We start from the raw sequence: 17,452 nt of genomic DNA on the forward strand, positions 1-17,452 counted from the left end.
AAGCATCCACGGGGCCCTCGCGTGGTTCCTGGTGCGATGGGAGTGAGGACACCTGCCTCTGGGTGACAGACAGTGACCCCAGAAGCCCAGGCTGTCGTGTGACCACCAAGGCCGTGGCCGCCAGACCAGCACTGACACGGTTCACCACGTCCACACCTTCTGCTCCTTGTCCTTCGTTCTTCGCTTTCCGACGGACTATTTACATTCGTGGTGCCTGGCAGGCGCTCAGTAATGGCCTCTCGTCCCTGCCATCACCGCCTTTGCTGGGCCAGGCGCTGGGGACCTGGGTAAGCAGGCACAGGCTCATTCCTCGGGGGGCCTGGGCGCACCCCCGGACCTGAGGAAAGTGCCACGAGACATCCGTGGGCCCTCGAGGGGAGGAGGCTGGGACTCACGACAGCCTGTCCCCTTGTCCCCTCGTCCCCCGGAGCCCCCCACTTCTCAACAACCTGTCAGAAACGCCCACGAGTCACTGGGGCTGAGTCTGGTGAACACGGCAGGCTCCCTCAGGGTCACACACCCGGAGCGGGCGTGACGCGTCAGGACGGGGGGCTCACAAGCAGCCTCCGCTGGCAGCTCTGAGGGCCCCCAAGAGCCCGTCTTGGAGCCAGCTTGGCGCCGGCCCAACGGCTGGAACGGAGGCCCCTGGGGGTGAGGAAGCCTGTGCCGCAATGACACGCACACCCCAACCTTCCGGCACCTGCCGGGGGCCAGCACGGCTCTGGAAGCCAGGGTCACGATTGCCAGACGGATGTGGCCAGCCGGTGAGTATCGGAAGGGGGACACGGGGACGGCCACCGCAGAAGAGGACAGGGAGGAGCCCACGGCGCTGGCGGCCCTCCAGGGCCAGGGAGCTGGCGTTGGGAACGGTGATCCGGGCGGCAGGTCTGGGCGGCGACACGCGGTTTGGTTTGGGGGCCGTGTGAGCGGGGGGGGGGGGGGGGGGGGGGCGGGGCACAGAGCCGGGTGCCCAGGGAGGCCAGGGCAGTAGGGCCCACAGCCACCAGGACGGGCTGTGCCCGCGTGCGGGAAAGGAGAGACGTGGGCTCTGAGTGGGCTCCGAGGCGGTTTATTAGGACCCACGCTGGGGAGCCGGGCCCCTGCCTGGAACGAGGGGCTGAGAGCGTCCCCACGGGGAGGCAGGGCCACCCACGCTCACGGGCTGGGCACCGTGGACACAGTTCAGGCACGGCCAGTCTCCTCCCAAAGAGGCGGGGCCATCCCCTCCACAAAGAAACGAGGTCCCCGGGGCTGCCTCGACTTGCCTGGCACCTGCCAGCCCCCCAGGAACGGGGCCCCGGGCCCCCGGCCTCTCCTCACGCCAGCCGGCATCGGGGACCACGGTCCGGCAGGGGCGCCCCGGAACCCAAAGCTACAGTCTGGAGCGGACAAAGGCCACCAGGCTCTGCAGCTGCTCCTCCAGGCGCCCCGCGTCCCCGTGGTTCTCCACGACCCAGTCGAAGCCCTCCAAGTCGTCCAGGCCACACTCCGACTCCGTGTCGTCCACCCCTGTGCAGGAAGCAAGGTGACGTCAGGCCCCGGCCAGCCCTGGAGGCCCGCAGGCCCCAGATGGAGCTGCCCCCGTCCTGGCCTCCCCTCTGCCACCGCCCAGCCGCACAGCCACCGCCCACAGAGGGTGGAAGGGCCTCCTGAAACCACACGAGACCACAGACGAGCCGGAAGGGCGGCTCCACGTCTACCCCCACTCGGCCCTCCGGGAGGCGGCGCAAGCTACTCTCCGAACAGCGGGGCTGCTGGGCGGGCTGACCGTGACCGAAGCGAGGTCAAGTGTACGCGGAAGTGCCCACGCCCAGGAGACTGCAGTGTCAGGGGCCTAAGTTCCCCGGCCCACAGGGCCTTGGGCGGGAGCGAGTCCTCAGCGGTGTCCCAGCTGCCACAGGGCAGGTCCCGGGCTTACACCGCTGAGGCCGCCTTGCCCACCACACACAGACACTCTGTGCATCGCACGGGACGCCCGCTGACGCAGCAGGCCGGCAGGCTGGGTCCCGGACACATCTCGCGAAGCCCACCCGCCTGGAGAGGACAGGGAAGGGCACCAGCCCCGGGTCATGAGGAACCTTTGGCCCGAGGACACCCTCCCCAACCCATGTTCCAATCTGGGGACGGTCCTGAGCCACAGGCCCCCAGGTTCCCTTTCACGACCCCTCGCTCACGCCCCCACAGCCTGCCAGGAAGAGGGCAGGAGACCCAGACCGTGGAGGCGGGGGCCAGGGTCTACGGCGGGGTGGCGGCCGGCGTGCCAAGCCTCGGGGGCAAAGGCCGGGCGCAGCTCACCTGGAGTGAACACCCAGCCCCGCTGCCGTCGGCTCTGCTCCAGGGCCACCACGCGGACCGTCTGGGTCAAAGCCCCGTAGGCCTCCCGAAACCACTGGATGTCCGACACCCTCCGCGTGTCACTCACCAGCTGCAGAAAGAGACACGGGCAGGTGACCGACAGGACACGGTGTGGCGGGACAGGGCCCCAGGGAATAAGCAGGTGCATGGGGATGGGGGGGGCTATAGAGCCCAGACAGGTGTGGTCCCCTTCCCCATTCTCACCCGCCGTCCCTCCTCCCTGCAGGCAGCCCTCCCTGGGCACGCAGTCCACAGCCCGCTCTGCCCACACGTGTCTGCCATCGACACACCACGTTCCGTGGTTACCGCTGAGCCGAAGACGAAGCCTCGGGCTCTGAGGCCAGATCGGTGGGTCCAACAAAGTAATTCTACAGACAGACAAACTGAGGCCAGAAACAAAAGTGCTCTAACTGGTCCCTGCTCACCAGCACTTTTCACAACCTAAGCCTGACTTTCTCAGGCCAGGGCACCCCACCTCTCAAAGGGCCCCCATCATTCTAAGAAGATCCAAAGCCCTAACCCCAGCCTCCGAGGGCCTACGAGATCCGGCACTACTCCCGTGGCCTTCGTGCATCCACTCCGCTGCAGCCGGCCGGTCCCCCGCTCCCACACGCCAGCCACGTCCTCGGGGCCCTGGCGCGTGCGGCTCCTTCTTCATGGACGAGCGCAGGCCAGGGCCCCCCATTCACGCCCATCTCCGCTCCGGCGTCCCTCCTCCGGGAGGCCTTTCCTACGGCCCAGCCCCCTTCCCGTCCCTCTGGGTCCAGACACGCTGTCCACGAAGTGCTCTTGCCACCGTCACCATCTGCCGGGAGGTTGTGTTCACTGCCTGCCCGCCCCAGGTCCACACCCGCGGCCACATCCCAGGCCCCCGCGCGCCGTGCGGCACAGGGACCCTCGGGAGCACGCGTTCGACGACTGAATCCGTGAACAGAGCGGCCGGCTGTTCCCCCTCCGACGCGGACACGTTCCGTTCACTCACCAATTACCAAACATGTGGCACAGCGAACCCGTGTGCGGGCGCGGAGGGGGCGGGAGCCAAGCGGCCGGCGCTCACCCCCTCGGGGCCCAGTCTGGGGGGCAGACGGCGGCCTCCGGTGCGGTCAGCGCTGTCTGCAGGCGCGTCAAGCTCGGCACGACCGAGACCGAACTCCCCGTCTTCTCCCCACGCCTTCCCTGCTCAGAACCACCTCCCGCCTCCCACCCTGCAGCCAAGGCCCAGCCGGCTCAGCCTTCGCGGCCCGAGCGGAGCCCACCGCTCTGAGCCACAGCCCCACCACCCCCTCCCAGCAGCCTCGCCTCTCCCCTGTTCAGTGGCCCCAAAGCACCAGAGCCCGGGCCTCACCTCCTGCCACGTGCCCCCCCACCGCCCAAACACCCACTTGGCTCAGCCCCTTGTCTCCTGCAGGCTCTGCTCAGGTGACCTCAAGCGGGGGAAACCTCCCCGGTGCCCCGCAGGGCAGCAGCCCAGCCCCCCAGTAGAGCCCTGGACTCCTTTACTTTGCTCCTCAGTATTTCTCTTCACCCCACAGGACACGTTCTGTATCTGTTTCTGGCCTAACTCCCTCCAGCCCCAGTAATAACGTAAGCACCCCGAGGGCAGGGGCTTCATCCCGTTCTTGCACTGATACGTCCTCAAATCACCTGGAGCCGGGCCAGGTCCAAGGAGATACTACTGGCTCCCAGAGCGAGGACGGAGCGAAGGGGTGAGGTGCTGGGGGAGCACCTGGCAGCATCACTTAGGCTCAGGTATCAGGGCAGGCTGCCTGGTGGAGGCGCCATGTAAGCGGGGCTGGAGGGAACCAAATGAGGACGGAAAGAAAGGGCGGTCCTGGCAGGCAGAACTGCACAAAGGCCGGGCCTCCAGAAGGACCTTATGTGTCTGAGGAACGGAGAGAAGGCGGGTGTAGTGACAGCCTAGGGAGCAAGAAGGCTCTCAGGGCAGCAGGGCCCGGTCATACAAAGCCTAGAGGTTTCCATGAAGGGCTTCACTGTGGTTTGTGGGAACAATGGGACAAAGGTTCCAAACAGAGGAGTGACAAGCGTTGGGTTATTTTTAACAGGCCGTTCTGGCTGCTGGGTGACGAATGGGACACGTGGGACCAGGGCAGGAGCTAGGAGGCCACGGATGAGAAGTGGCGGGAGGCGGGTCCAGTGGAGTCACAGGCGGAAAAGGCGGAACGCTGCCCTGAGCACACTCACCCAGACGGGCTGGGAGACGCCCTCCACCACCTTCCTGCAGAAGAAGCCGGGGTCGGCCTGGCGCTTCTCCTCACCCCAGCGGATCATGTCCCTCCGGTAGGCCTCCTTGTAGGTGCTGGCGTCCAGGAGTCTCTCGAAGTCCAGGCCGTGCTCCTGCCCAAAGCACATGCACCGTCTGCACCTCTGGTCTCCGACCTCACTGGTCCCTCCTGAAACAGGAGGAGGGCAGCCCTGCCCTCCCCCCCCGACCCCTCCCCGGGGACCGATGCAAGGACCATGAGGTTGCCACCAGGACCCTGGGCTGCAGGGAGTAAGGAACCCCAAACAGCGGCAGATGGAAGAAAAGCCTGGGGATAATCCCGAAATCATTTCGGTGTCTTTAAGTCGTGTGATGTGCGACAGCTTTACCTCCCCAATGATTCCTGGCTTAAACTAATCCTGAAATTAGTCTGCATCCCCTGGGCACAGGCTGAGCCTCCAACCCAAGTGGGAAATGTGAAAAAGCGCACCTCTTCTGGCCCAGTCCAGCCCCACCCCAGCCCAGGACACCTGGCGGCCCCCTCCCGCATCCCGCTGCCCCCCGCCCCGCAAGCTCCTGGCACCTCTGCAGAAACAGCAGGTGCTCCTGGGGCAGGGGGAGCTGCTTGGACCACCCCGGCCTCCCCTCCCTAGGGACACAGCCAAATGAGGGGTCCATCCAGGGCCCTGGGGCGGGCCGGGGTCTGAGACAGGTTCCAGCTACTCTCCTCACTCCCCGCAGCTCCACCCTCTTGGACTCGTTTCTCCCCTGCAAACTGAAGGGCCACGACCAACCGTGCAAGTCCAGTCACCTTCCTGTGCCCTGCCCGAGGTGAGGCCGGCAGCCACCTCCTGTCTGTAAACTGGTTTCCCACGCTCTCTAGCAGAGGGAGGGAGAGTGGCTGCCAGGAGCTGTAGGTTCTGTGTTTCCATTAGATTTCTCATTGTGACTTGAGAAACCCAACGCATTAAACGTTTCATTTTGGATTTTTTTTTTTTTAAGTATGCTCCACACCCAACACGGGGCCTGAACTCACAACCCTGAGGTCCAGAGTCACGTGCTCTTCCCACTGAGCCACCCAGATGCCAGTGGAATTGTTTTTAGTGGGAATAGGAGTGGTACAGGGGTAGGCTGGCCTATCCATTTCCTATTGAGGTTTTTAAGATGCAAACTCCTGCCCACGCCACACCCACGCCAGCCTGGCTCGTAGGTCTGGAGTGGGGGCTGATCTGGGAACTCTGGAGCGTAGATCAGTGGTTTTCCAACTACTCCTCAGAACCCTGGGGTTCCCCAGAAGTGCCCAGGCCCCAGGGGACAGGCTGAGAGCCCCCTCCTCCACCCTCTGTCTCCCTGCACCTCCCCCACCAGAGACCCTCAGGTCTGTCTACTGGGTACCAGGAACTTCCTCCTCTAACGTCATTTGGGAAAGGTTCCCACTAAAAAAAAATCTTATGGGGCGCCTGGGTGGCGCAGTCGGTTAAGCGTCCGACTTCAGCCAGGTCACGATCTCGCGGTCCCTGAGTTCGAGCCCCGCGTCAGGCTCTGGGCTGATGGCTCGGAGCCTGGAGCCTGTTTCTGATTCTGTGTCTCCCTCTCTCTCTGCCCCTCCCCCGTTCATGCTCTGTCTCTCTCTGTCCCAAAAATAAGTTTAAAAAACGTTGAAAGAAAAAAAAATTAAAAAAAAAAAAAAATCTTAGGGGCACCTGGGTGGCTCAGCTGGCTGAGCGTCTGGCTCTTGACTGCGGTTCAGGTCATGATCTCATGGTTTGTGGGTTCAAGCCCCATGTCTGGGCTCTGCCTGGGACTGTCTCTCTCCTGTTCTCTCTGCTCCTCCCCTGCTTATGCTCTCTCAAAATAAAAAAATAAATAATAAATGAATTAATTTTAAAACCACTCACCTGTTATCCCCAGGACCCGCCAGGCTGCTACAATGCTACAGTGATCCCCTACCTCCTACAAATGGGTCTGTTTAGCTGGTGGGAGAAAACCAAAAGGCACAGGAGAATACTGCCATGCATATGGACTGATGCATGGAAGGGGGGGGCCAGATTCATTCTGTGTGGCCCCAGAAGACCAGACTCGGGCCAACTGACCAAAGTGCACCTAGAAGTCAAGGGCAGAAATCTAAGCAATGAGGGCTCCTCACTGCATGGGAAGCTGGTCTGACCCTCTAGGCTCCCTGTCTGAAAGCTAAGGCTCTAAAAGTTCCCATTTAGTTTTTACAATCCCTTTTTTTTTTTTTTTCAATGCTTATTTATTTTTGAGAGAGAAAAAGAGAGAGAACACGTGTGCGTGCAAATAGGACAGGAGCAGAGACAGAAGGGGGACAGAGAATGCCAAGCAGGCTCTGAGCTGTCAGCACGGAGCCTGACGCGGGGCTCCAACTCACGAGCTGTGAGATCATGACCTGAGCTGAAGTCGAACGCTTAACCGACTGAGCCACCCAGGCGCCCCTACAATCCTTTTTTTTTTTTCTTTAAATCCACATGGTCCAAAATTCAAAAGTTACGTATTTGTTTAGAGTGAAAACTCTCTGCCCGGCCCCTGCTTGCCCCTTCCTGGAGGCACCCAGTGACAGTGGCCTGTGTACCCTGCCCAGGCTTCACACAGCCCCAGCACTGGCAACAGTGAACACAAGGAGGGCCCCCCACAGATATCGGTTACGTGGCTGAACGTGTAAGCAAACGTATTCAGAAGTCTCCTCCGTTTACATATAAATGGAGTATTCCCTATGCACGTTTCTACATCTTGGTTTCTTCACTTAATGATCATCTTGACAACTCAGGTGATTACATTTCTAAGGGAGAATCCCAGCTCAAGTCTGAAGCGTTTCCTGGATACGCTCTGGGGGAGGGGGCCGGAAGCGAGTGACAAGGTGAAAATGGCCCCAAACGGTCCAGCACGCTGCCAACAGTAGTCACAGAGACCCTGCCAGTGACCACAGCAGGCTCCTTCCAACCCACCGAATGCCGCGAGGCCGCCACCTACCCGCGCGTACTGCTCCTTGAGTGGCCCGGACAGCCGCAGGACAGCGCAGACATCAGCTCCGAGCCTACAGGACAGGGAGGTCCAAGCCCAGTTAACCTAGTTTCCAGATGAGGCTGGAAGGGGATGGAAGTCTCCTTCCTTTTTTAAAGTAAGCTCCACACCTAACGTGGGCCTCGAACTCGTGACCCTGAGATCCACAGTCACAGGGTCTACGGACTGAGCCAGCCGGGCGCCCCTCTGCGGTTGCGTTTCTGCTACTAGTATCCGTAACCGTCAACGTCTCATCCTCCCTGACCCTAACTGCTCATCTACAAAGCGGAACAGCACCCTCTGTTCGGTCTCCTACAGGATTATTGCCAAACTGGAATGGGAGAGTTCTGCTCACAGGCAGAACAAACATTACAATTACACCGTGCACGGCCGCCACCGGCGATGTTCTGGCTCGATGAGGTCACTGCTGGGCCCTTGAACTAGTTTTCTCACGGCCCGCGTGTATCCGTGTGCACGGACTTGGTCATCACAACAGAATTCACTCGCTCCTTCAGTTGTTTGATGTACTCAATCCACCACCTGTTGGGTGCTGTGTCTGGACCCAGGTGCGCCGTCCCCGCCCTGACCGTGAGGTGCTGACACTTTCACTCAAACACTGACACAGTGAGACAGGCGTTCTTAGCTCTATGCTTCACACGAGGAAACGGAGGCAGAGTGAGACCTGATACACTCAAAACAACACTGCAAGTAATGAAGCCAATATAGATAAAGTGCAAATACCAGCCAGCATTTACTTCCTGTGCCTTTACTAGATGGCAAGAATTGTTCTGAGCCCTTCACGTGCATTATCTCATGTCATCCTTTCAACCACCCTATCTTTAGCCCCATTTCACAGAGGACAAAACTGAGACACGGAGTGGAGGAGAATGCTGTGCAAGGTTACAGGGGAACACGTGGGGAGTCAGGGTGCGAATTCCAGCAGTCCAACTGCACACACTGCTCCTGTCCACTGACTGACTCCTGTGCTGGGGACAAGGAGAAGGGCAAGCAGGAAAGGTGGTAGGACCCTTGTGCGGAGCCAGAGGCGACCTCTGCCCCGGGTCCCCTCCCCCACAACCTCGTCGACCCCTGTGGTGCACCCCCCCCCCCAGCAGCAACGCCTGGTCCCCCACCCACCGGCGTGCGCCCACGCTTTGCGATCCTCGCTCTCGTCCAGCACAACCGCTCGACCACGACGTTCAGGGTAAACAGACTCAAGCTGAATCTGAATCCTGGATCTACGGATCCCTTGGTGACCCCCCACCTTTCAGAGCACCCTCAGCTACTAACACCCCAACAGGGAACCTATCAAAGGAATCTTGGGGTTCGACGGGATCGCGCACGGAGGACTCCACGACCCCCGACCACGGAGCGGCCGCCCCTGCAGTTGTCGGGCCGCGGCCGACCCCACCCCAAGCCCAGCCTCCGCGCCCCGCCCCGCAGACACCTGCTCCGCAGCGCCTCGGCCACGAAGTCCTTCCCGGACTTCCTCTTCCCGCTGAACAGCAGCACCAGGCGCGGGGCGCCTGCTTGCGGGGCCATGCCGTCCCCCCCCCCGCCGCCCGGCCACCCGGCCACCCGGCCACCCGGCCACCCGGCCGCCACGCCGCCCCGCCGTCCTCTCCGCTCCGGCACGAGTACTCCGAGAGCTACTCCTGCGCAGCCGCGGAGAGGCCTGTCCGTGGGCACGTCCACCGCCAAACGCCGAGGGGGGGCGTGGCTCTCAGGGTGGCCTTCGCCCGAAAGACGCTCCCCCACAGGGATCACTTGGAACGGCCCGGCCCCGCCCAGAGCCTGACGTCAACTGGACACAACCATTCCCCTTGTAGCGGGGACGTCTTTAAATTTCCCGAGGTGAGCGTCACGTTGCCTACCACCCAACCCTACAAACATTATGGGAAACGATCAAACGAGATCACGCTGAAGAGGTCTGCGAACCCGCCTCCTTATTTGTGCAACGCAACGCATGTGTTCAAGTTAATCTGTCTGTACCCCGCAGTGAATGTGGGTCCTCCCGGAAGCCACCCGCGGCTGAGGCGCCGGGGGCGTGGCCGTGACGTCACGCGGGGAGGGGCTTGGGCCGGCGCTCGCGTGGCCGGCCGCGCGGGTTTGGAGGCCCCGCCTGCTCTTCCCCAGGGAAGTGCGGGGACCCGCCGCAAAGTGCTGACCCCGACGGGGTGGGCTCTGGGGCTTGGAGGCCAGCCCCGGACGGGATTGCCTAGCTTTATGCGGAGTCCAGTCGGGAGCTGCGAGGGTCTGTCCCCTCCTCGAAGGCCCGCCACAGTGAAAGCCGGTCCCAGAGGAGTAAGCGCAGTGGCCTTCAGCCCGGACCTTGGGCCCGCATCTCTGAGCTCGTCAGAACGGATCCCGGAGCCCATTCCTGCGAGCCACAGAGTCACTCAAGGAGAAGGGGGGAGAGGACGCCGGACCCGCGTGGGAGGAGCCGGAAAACACGGCACAGGAGCGATGAAGGAATGGCCAAGGGTCAGATGCAAAAAGGACGGTCTCCAGGAAGGTCTTTTTTTTTTTTTTTTTTTTTTTTTTTGAAGCAACTCTGAGATCATGCACTCATCAGTGCGCTTAGAAGGCAGCCCCAAGTGGGGTTTTAATCCCAGCTCGGACGCTTCTCAGGTCACCCTGGTTCACCACTGGTAACGCCCACCTCACAGGGTTGCCTTGAGAAGGAAATGGGAAAAACACAATGTAATTAAAACCCTTTGTAAATTCTCAAGCGTCATCCAGATGTGGAGTTGTTATTTATGCTGAGCACGGTGTGGTTTTAGAATTCAGCACAGGATCCGATCTCCCAGCCCACCTTCACAGAAAGCTCAGATCCCTCCTCTTCTGTCACTAGAAAGGACTCCGGACTGCCCTCCACTTTCTTTTTCACCTGACTCAGACCTCACTCCTGCCTTTCCTATCCCCGCTGGAATTCCCTACTGATGATCAGAACATCCTAACCTCTTACAGCTTCTCTCCTGCTCCCTGCCTCAACTGTGTCTCACTGTCCCCGGCTGCCCTCTCGCGTAGAGTCTTATCCCCGCCCCACCCCCCAGCCCTCAGATCTCAGCATAGCGTCTGTGGCCTCCTTCCTTCCCATATCAGCTTCCTGACCTTCACTCCCATGCCTCTTAGGAAACTCCAGCTCCTACAAGGCTCATAGCCACCGGGCTGGGTGGCCTTTGCCCTCCTCAGTGCTGACAGCCACCAATCCTGGCACCTGTTTCCATTCAGGCAGCTTAGCCACAGGCTCCCGTCACCACTGTCTGTGATCTTCCTGCCTGCTTGGTCTGACCGCTCCGTCCCTTGGCCTCAGACACCAGCTCCCATGGAGCCTTGCCACCCCCCAGAGCCATCCAGCCTGCAAATTTGCACACTCAGCCACCTTGGTCTCCAAGGTCACCTGCTCAGATAGTCCCCAGAGCAGTGCTTCCCTCTCAGGGACACATTAGCCCTTGAGACTCTGTTGTATGACATCGCCTCTTCCCTCCACAACCAAAAAGAACTCACAAGAGTCAGCAGGTGTGAGACGACAGGCGGGGGACGCTGCAGACAATGAGGCAGGAAAGAGGGAGGAACAGGACTGTCCGCAGGGGCACAGACAAGCTGGGAGGGAGTGTCCAGAAGCCTGGGGGGGGGGGGGGGGCTGCGATGAGAAGCTGGGGATGCCAGACACGCTGCCTCACGGGGCTGCCTCACGGGGCTTCCAGAAGCTGATGCTTGAGGAAGCAGGTGCTGGCCTTGGACCACAGAGCAGTGGCCCCACGACTCAGGAACACAATTACCCCAGAGGGTCACCCCTCACTAAAAAGGCAGACCGTCTGTGGGGCACCTGGGGGGCTCAGCCAGTTAGGCGTCTGACCCTTGATTTCGGCTCAGGTCGTGATGTCATGGTTCATGGGATTGAGCCCCACGTCCGGCTCTGTGCTGACAATGTGGAGCCTGCTTGGGATTCCCTCTCTCTCTCTGTCTCTCTCTCTCTCTCTCTCTTCTCTGCGCCTCCCTCTGCTCACACATTCTCTCACACAAAGTAAGTAAATAACAAAAAAATAAAAATAAAGAGAGGTTTGCTTCACTGACCCAGAAGACGGCTCGGAAGTCAAGTCCAGGCCTATTGGAGGAAGCCCGCTCACGGTGTCACCAAACCCAGAACAGTTTGAGCCCGCAGGGGACCAGGGCCTACACTCCTGCGGAGCCCAGAGGAGGGAGGGAGGGAGGAGGCGGGCTTTGTCATTGCTCTTCCAGCACCGCCCGGGGCGAGGGAGCCCTGATCGGCACCACGGTCCACCCCTGCGAGGCCAGCCTGCCCCATAGATGCCACCGAGGCTCAGTGGTACCACGGGTTACCCTTCCTTCCGCTTCTGGCTCCTCTTCCTGTGGCCGTTGTGCAGCTGACCCGGCGCCGTCCTGCACCAGTGCCTGTGACTGGGGCCTTCTGTGCTCGATGACCGTGGCCTCGGGGGCCGTGCAGCGGGGCAGGTGAGGCAGAGCGTGGGGCGGAAGGAGTGCCAAAGAGGAAGAGAAGGGAGGCAGTTTGAGTCCTTGGGAGCTGAGGGAGAGAAGTCCGTTCATTCGTTCACGCGTTCGTTCATTCAATGTCTGTAAATGCCTGAGACGCACCAGGTACCACTTGAGCTGGGACAGTGAGCGAACCAGAGCCTGCTCAAAGAGCATTTGTTCCCCTGAGGGACCGGCAACGATAAAGCAGCTTCAAAATAGAGCGTGAGAAATTTCATCCCCAAACTGGAGAGGGGAACAGACATAAATTAACATCCGCCTGATGCTCTGATAGAAGCTGTAAGTGGCTCTAAGTGGCACCATCGCGTGGTTCCCCCTGCCTGAAATACCCTTCCAGCTGTCTTTCTGGGGAGCAGACTCTGAGTTGTACTTCAGCACTTAGCCTGTGAGCCTCCTCCCCGCCTCCCCACCCCTCTGCCTTGGATCCCTGCTTCCTATGCTCCTGACATACCTCACGCTCACCTCACACTACGCTTACCACTTACTCCCACATCCCCCCCCCCCACATAAGAGTTACTATTTCCTGAGCGTTTACTAAGTGCCAGACATTTATTTCCTCAATCATGTGACATAAACACTACTATCCCTACTGAAAGATGAGGCAACTTTAAGTGGCGCGATTATTAAATTTTTTCAAGTGTATTTATTTTGAGAGAGAGACAGTGTGAGCAGGGGAGGTGCAGAGACAGAGAGAGAATCCCAAGCAATATCCATGCCTCCAGTGCAGAGTCTGACGTGGGGCTCGAACCCACGAAACCCTGAGATCATGACCTGAGCCGAAACCAAGAGTTGGACGCTTAACCGGCTGAGCCTCCCAGGCGCCCCGAAGTGTCGCAATTATGATGAGGCTCATTATGATTGAGACACTTGCCCAGACATCTATTAAATAGATTACCCCCCGGGATCACTCCGGAGAGAAGGGGCAAAACGCTTCTAAACACACAGGTGGACAGTCAGAGACTTACGACCCGTCCCCTCCGTGACCCGCCTTCCCTAAGTTGCTAAGTGCTCAGTAAGGGTGAACCCAGAGGAAGGACAAGGCACCGGCCAGCTCTGAGTTTGTAAGTTCTCCAGCTTTAAGAAACACCACACGCCGACATCCCTGGAGGTGGGAGGCGTCGAACCTCTCACTGGACAGTGCACCCTCCCAAAAGACCAACGGAAAGTTGGATTCCCCTGCTCAGTCCTCGGTCTCTGAATTATCTCCGTCGCCATGAGGCAAGTGTGTGACCTTTGCTCTTGTGGCTGCAGCGTTCAGAGAGCACGTAGCAGAGTCTGTCGGCACCTCCAACTCCAGCTCCCGGCTGATCTCACCCAGAACGCCGGGCAAAGCAGGGATCCTCCAATGTTCAAAAGAAACAAGCTCTAAAAAGTCAGCTAGTCTGCCCATGGATGGTGGCCACGGCTCAATCTGGAATACGACGCAAGAACAAACAGGATTTTTGCTTAAGCAAGCCCTATCCCCGTGGGGGGCTTGACCTCATGAGCCAGAGACCAGGAGTCGTGGGCTCCACCGACCCAGCTGGGCGCCCTTAAACAAAGCTTTTTTTTTTTTAAATAAAGATTCAGGATTTAGAAAAATCTTTTTGTTCTGTGAGATTATCATGTACTGAATGCCAGCTTTGGAGCTGGGGACTGGCCCCACTTCAGCCGTTGAAGAGCGATGTGTTGATTTCATTCATGTCACCGGTTTTCACTATCTTCGAGACAGACGCTGGTATTTACTCTCAAAATGAGATGGACAGACTCGGCTCCAAACCAGGAGCTAGAAGTGGCCAAGCTGGCTCTGCGTGGCTCCAAGCGGTTCCGGCAGCCAGGGGGGCCTCCGGGACCCTCCCCCCCCCAGCCCCGCCTCGGCCTGCAGTGTAGGTCCTCGCCTGTGTCCCTCCCCAGGCTGCCAGAAGGCAGGTCTGGTGGCGCCAGCGGGTCTGGTGGCGCCAGCGGGGCCAGGCCTGGGGAAGCACTGCATGAGCCACGATAAATAAATGAATGAGCAAATGGATGGCTCTTTGGGGGAGAGTCTGGAGGCCAGGCCTTTGCTCTGGAGGCTCCGAGGGCGTTTGCAGGCACCCTCAAGGCCGAGCCTCGGAACCCCACACTCCATCGTTCCGGTCCCGGGGCGGCTCCCCCCCGCCTCCGCCCCGCTGCAGTCCTCCACGGGCAGCCTCCTGTCTGTCTGGCTGCCGCTCCTCTGAGTGGCGGAGGGGACACCAGACGTCCCTACAGCACCAGCACCAGCCACCCACGGGTGACTTCAAAGCTCAAGGGCAGAGGGAGGAAGAACTGGTTCCCCCAGACCTTGCCTTACAAGCTTGAGGAGCGGAGGGGGGCGGGGAGGGGGGAACAGGGGACGCTTAGGGGTTGACAGCCAAGGGCTCCAGCCCCAACCCGCCCCTAGCAAGCTTCGTGACCCCAGACAAGTCATTTCTCTTTCTGGGCCTCGCTTCTCACTCTGAACCAGAGGCTGGCTTCATGCCTGTGAAGGGCCCCTCCGGAGCCAGCCTCCTCCTGCCCCCAAGCTGGGGCGCATAAGGGGCCGCGGTGGCCAGAGAGGAAGTGCCACAGGGCCAGGTACCCATGTGGCTGGGTGGGAGCTCGGGCTTCCCGGCCTGGGGTCTCCTGGGGAAGGTGGACAGTGCCCGCGGATGGTCTTGGTCGCTGTCCAGCTGTGACAGGACCATAGGCAAGCCACCTCCTCTCTGTCTCTCTCTGTCTCTCTCTCTCTCTTACTTGTCTGTAAGAGGGTACTGACGGTCTTACCCTCTCTAACGTCTGATTGTCCGTGAGATGGGAGAGCCGAAAAGTCTGTGGCCCAGGCGGGTAAGGGGCGGCCGGTCTCTGGGCAGGCCTCACGCCATGTGGGGTTTCTGCAAGGGCCGGAGGCCACGTTCCGGATGAGCCAGCGTGGTGGGTCTGTTTGGTCTGTGGGTGACTGACGTTGCAAAGGGGGCTAACCCTTCCTCTCCACGGTGCACGGCTTAAGTTTCTGCCTTCCCTGCCCCAGCCTGGCAACCTGTCCCTCTGACCCTCAGCAGACAGGTCACTCCCCCTGCGGGCCATTCCCCCCACCCTTCAGGCTCAGTAAGGTTAAGAGTCTGACACTGGTTGGAACTTCTCCAAGGGGGCCCTGACTTGGGGGGATGGGGAGAGGGGACGCACAGCGGGGGAGCTGTGAGGGACCTGCTGGGAGGCTGGCTGCCCCCCCATATCTGGCAAAATCAAGCCCAGCTGCCTTCCCCTCTCCACCCCACCCCCCCCACCCTGACAAGACCAGCCCCGCCCCTCCTCCTCTGCCAGCACTGCGGGGGTGGGGGGGGGAACTGCTCAACCACCTGTGCCAGGGCTGGGAAACCCAGCATGTCCTCGACCGCCCGCTTTCCCCTGGCCTTGTCCCATCCAGGCCTGGGCCACTCGAACTCGCTGCTCCGGCCACGTTGCCTCTCTCCCAGGCTGTTGGCTGGCACCTTGAAACTACCCCGATGTCACATCCTGGCCGCCCGCTGCACAGCGCCCAGGCCTACCGGCCCTAGTGCAGGCGCCCAGCCTCCACTGCCCGTGGCAAAGCCCCTCCTTAGACCTGCAGGTGGGCCTGTGGGAGAACGGTGAGCATGAACTTAACCATCTGGCCCCAAGGCTATTCCCCCTCCCCGGGCCTCACCTCTACCCTCGTGGCAAATCCTACTGTCCTTCAAAGTCCAGGTCAGAGGCCAGCCTTCCCTCCTCTTCACGCCCTGCTGACTCCTCCCTGGCAGCGTGAAGAGGGAATTCTGCCTGTTAAATCCATCCAGCTGCTTGCAGGGGCGGGGGAGGGGGGGGGGCGGTGCGGGCAGCACTGGGGTCTGCACAGCACGCGCAGAGTGAGATGCAAGCTGGCACCCCTCCCCCGCCCCTGCCAGCTCCTGCCAGGCGGTTTGGGAAGATGCTCTCGGTGTCCACTGTACCGATGGGGAAGCTCACCCTGAAAGCAAGGGGGCGCCCGGCCTGAGGCCCGCAGGTGGGAGCCGGCGGGGACCCGAGACTGGTTTCCCCCGTCTTAGCTTGCTCAGACCAAAGGTCTGGTTAGAGGAGGCCTGGGCGGGGCCTCCATCCGGCCCAGAATGAAGAGGAGGGGCTGAGCGGGGTGGGGCCTCTTCTGGAAGCTGAGGCCGGAAGCTGCCCAGCAGGCGGGTATCTCAGCGGTAAAATGGGAGGGGAGGGGGCTGCTGTCGTCGGGGTTCAGGGCTAGGCAGCCCGGCCCCACCCTGCAGCTCCCCTACCAGCCCCCCCCCCCCGTAAGCACGTGCAGGTGAGGGCCCCGGGCACCCCTGCATCAGGGTGGCCCCGGGAGGTCCCTCAGGCAACAGCTGGCCTGGCAGAGGCGGCTGGGAGAGCGTCTTGGGAGGAACACACACCCCTGACCTTCAAGGAGCTTCTGGGGAGCGGGGGGTGCCGGCCCCAAGCTCACCCAGGACCACATCTCTGCCTCCAGAATGGGTGATGGGAAGCAGTAGGGAGAGGAGGCAGGGGGACTCCAGGGGCGGTAAGGGCTGGCAGGGACACCGGCGAGGGAAGGCGGGGCTGAGGGCAGCGGGGAAAGGGCAGTGGAGGAGCCTGGGCAGGGGTGAGGGGCAGGGATGGCGGACTAGGGGACAGATGAGAAGTGAGTTTGGGGACCAGCCAAAAGAAGCAGGAGGCCCAAGGGGGCGCCCCTGACTCATGTGATTCTCCCAAGTTGCCCCTTGCCCCTGGGGCTGAGCTCTTAGCTGGGGGGGAGGGGTGGAAGGTCTCAGAGGAAAGGGCAGAAAGGTCCAGAGCTTAAACTGGAGGGGTCCACGGGGCGCCTGGGTGGCTCGGTCAGTTGAGCGTCCGACTCCGGCTCGGGTCATGATCTCACGGTCTGTGAGTTCGAGCCCCGCGTCAGGCTCTGTGCTGACAGCTCAGAGCCTGGAGCCTGTTTCAGATTCTGTGTCTCCCTCTCTCTCTGCCCCTCCCCTGTTCACGCTCTGTCTCTCTCTGTCTCAAAAATAAATAAAAGTTTAAAAAAAAAATTAAAAAAAAAAAAAAAAAACTGGAGGGGTCCAGACCAGACCCTGGGGGGCCACGCATGGCTGGGGGCAGACGCCAATGGGTTCGCTCCCAGGTTCCCCCACCCCTGTGGGTACCAGCCAGAGCTGCTGTGGGTACACGAGGGTGACAGAGAGAGGGGCCTCGTGTCCTGTGATGGGGGTGAGGATCACCTTCCTAGGCCAGCCCAGACACAGGGTGGCCACCGGGCAGTGGCCCTGGTGTCCTGACCGTCCCCAACAGACCCCTGGGGCTCCTGGCTCTCTTTGTCTCTCGGATACAGGGGACACAGCGGCT

The 17,452-nt window shown here is 60.9% G+C and overlaps 1 protein-coding gene and 1 long non-coding RNA gene across 3 annotated transcripts; both read right to left on the reverse strand.

Moving 5' to 3' along the window:
• Positions 1 to 1,053: 1,053 nt before the first annotated feature.
• PMVK (phosphomevalonate kinase) lies at positions 1,054 to 9,195 on the reverse strand. Of its 2 annotated transcripts, XM_025915224.2 has the most exons (5): positions 9,042 to 9,195; positions 7,565 to 7,628; positions 4,558 to 4,710; positions 2,296 to 2,425; positions 1,054 to 1,509 (listed from the first exon to the last, which is right to left on the reverse strand). In XM_025915224.2, the coding sequence occupies exons 1-5, from the start codon at positions 9,134 to 9,136 to the stop codon at positions 1,373 to 1,375; spliced, it is 579 nt and encodes a 192-aa protein (XP_025771009.1). In that variant the 5' UTR covers positions 9,137 to 9,195; the 3' UTR covers positions 1,054 to 1,372. The 2 variants fall into 2 exon arrangements, with proteins under 2 accessions (XP_025771009.1, XP_086549905.1); XM_086693779.1 differs by lacking the exon at positions 7,565 to 7,628 and having other exon boundaries at positions 9,042 to 9,137.
• Positions 9,196 to 12,964: 3,769 nt separating this feature from the next.
• Positions 12,965 to 15,339, reverse strand: LOC147572177 (uncharacterized). Its single transcript, XR_015246010.1, has 2 exons — positions 14,873 to 15,339; positions 12,965 to 13,523 (listed from the first exon to the last, which is right to left on the reverse strand). It is a non-coding gene; the product is annotated as an uncharacterized LOC147572177 (long non-coding RNA).
• Between the last annotated feature and the right edge of the window lie 2,113 nt (positions 15,340 to 17,452).

Source organism: Puma concolor, chromosome E4, assembly GCF_028749965.1.
Source record: "Puma concolor isolate L17-30 chromosome E4, mPumCon1.1.hap2, whole genome shotgun sequence".
NCBI lineage: Eukaryota > Metazoa > Chordata > Mammalia > Carnivora > Felidae > Puma > Puma concolor.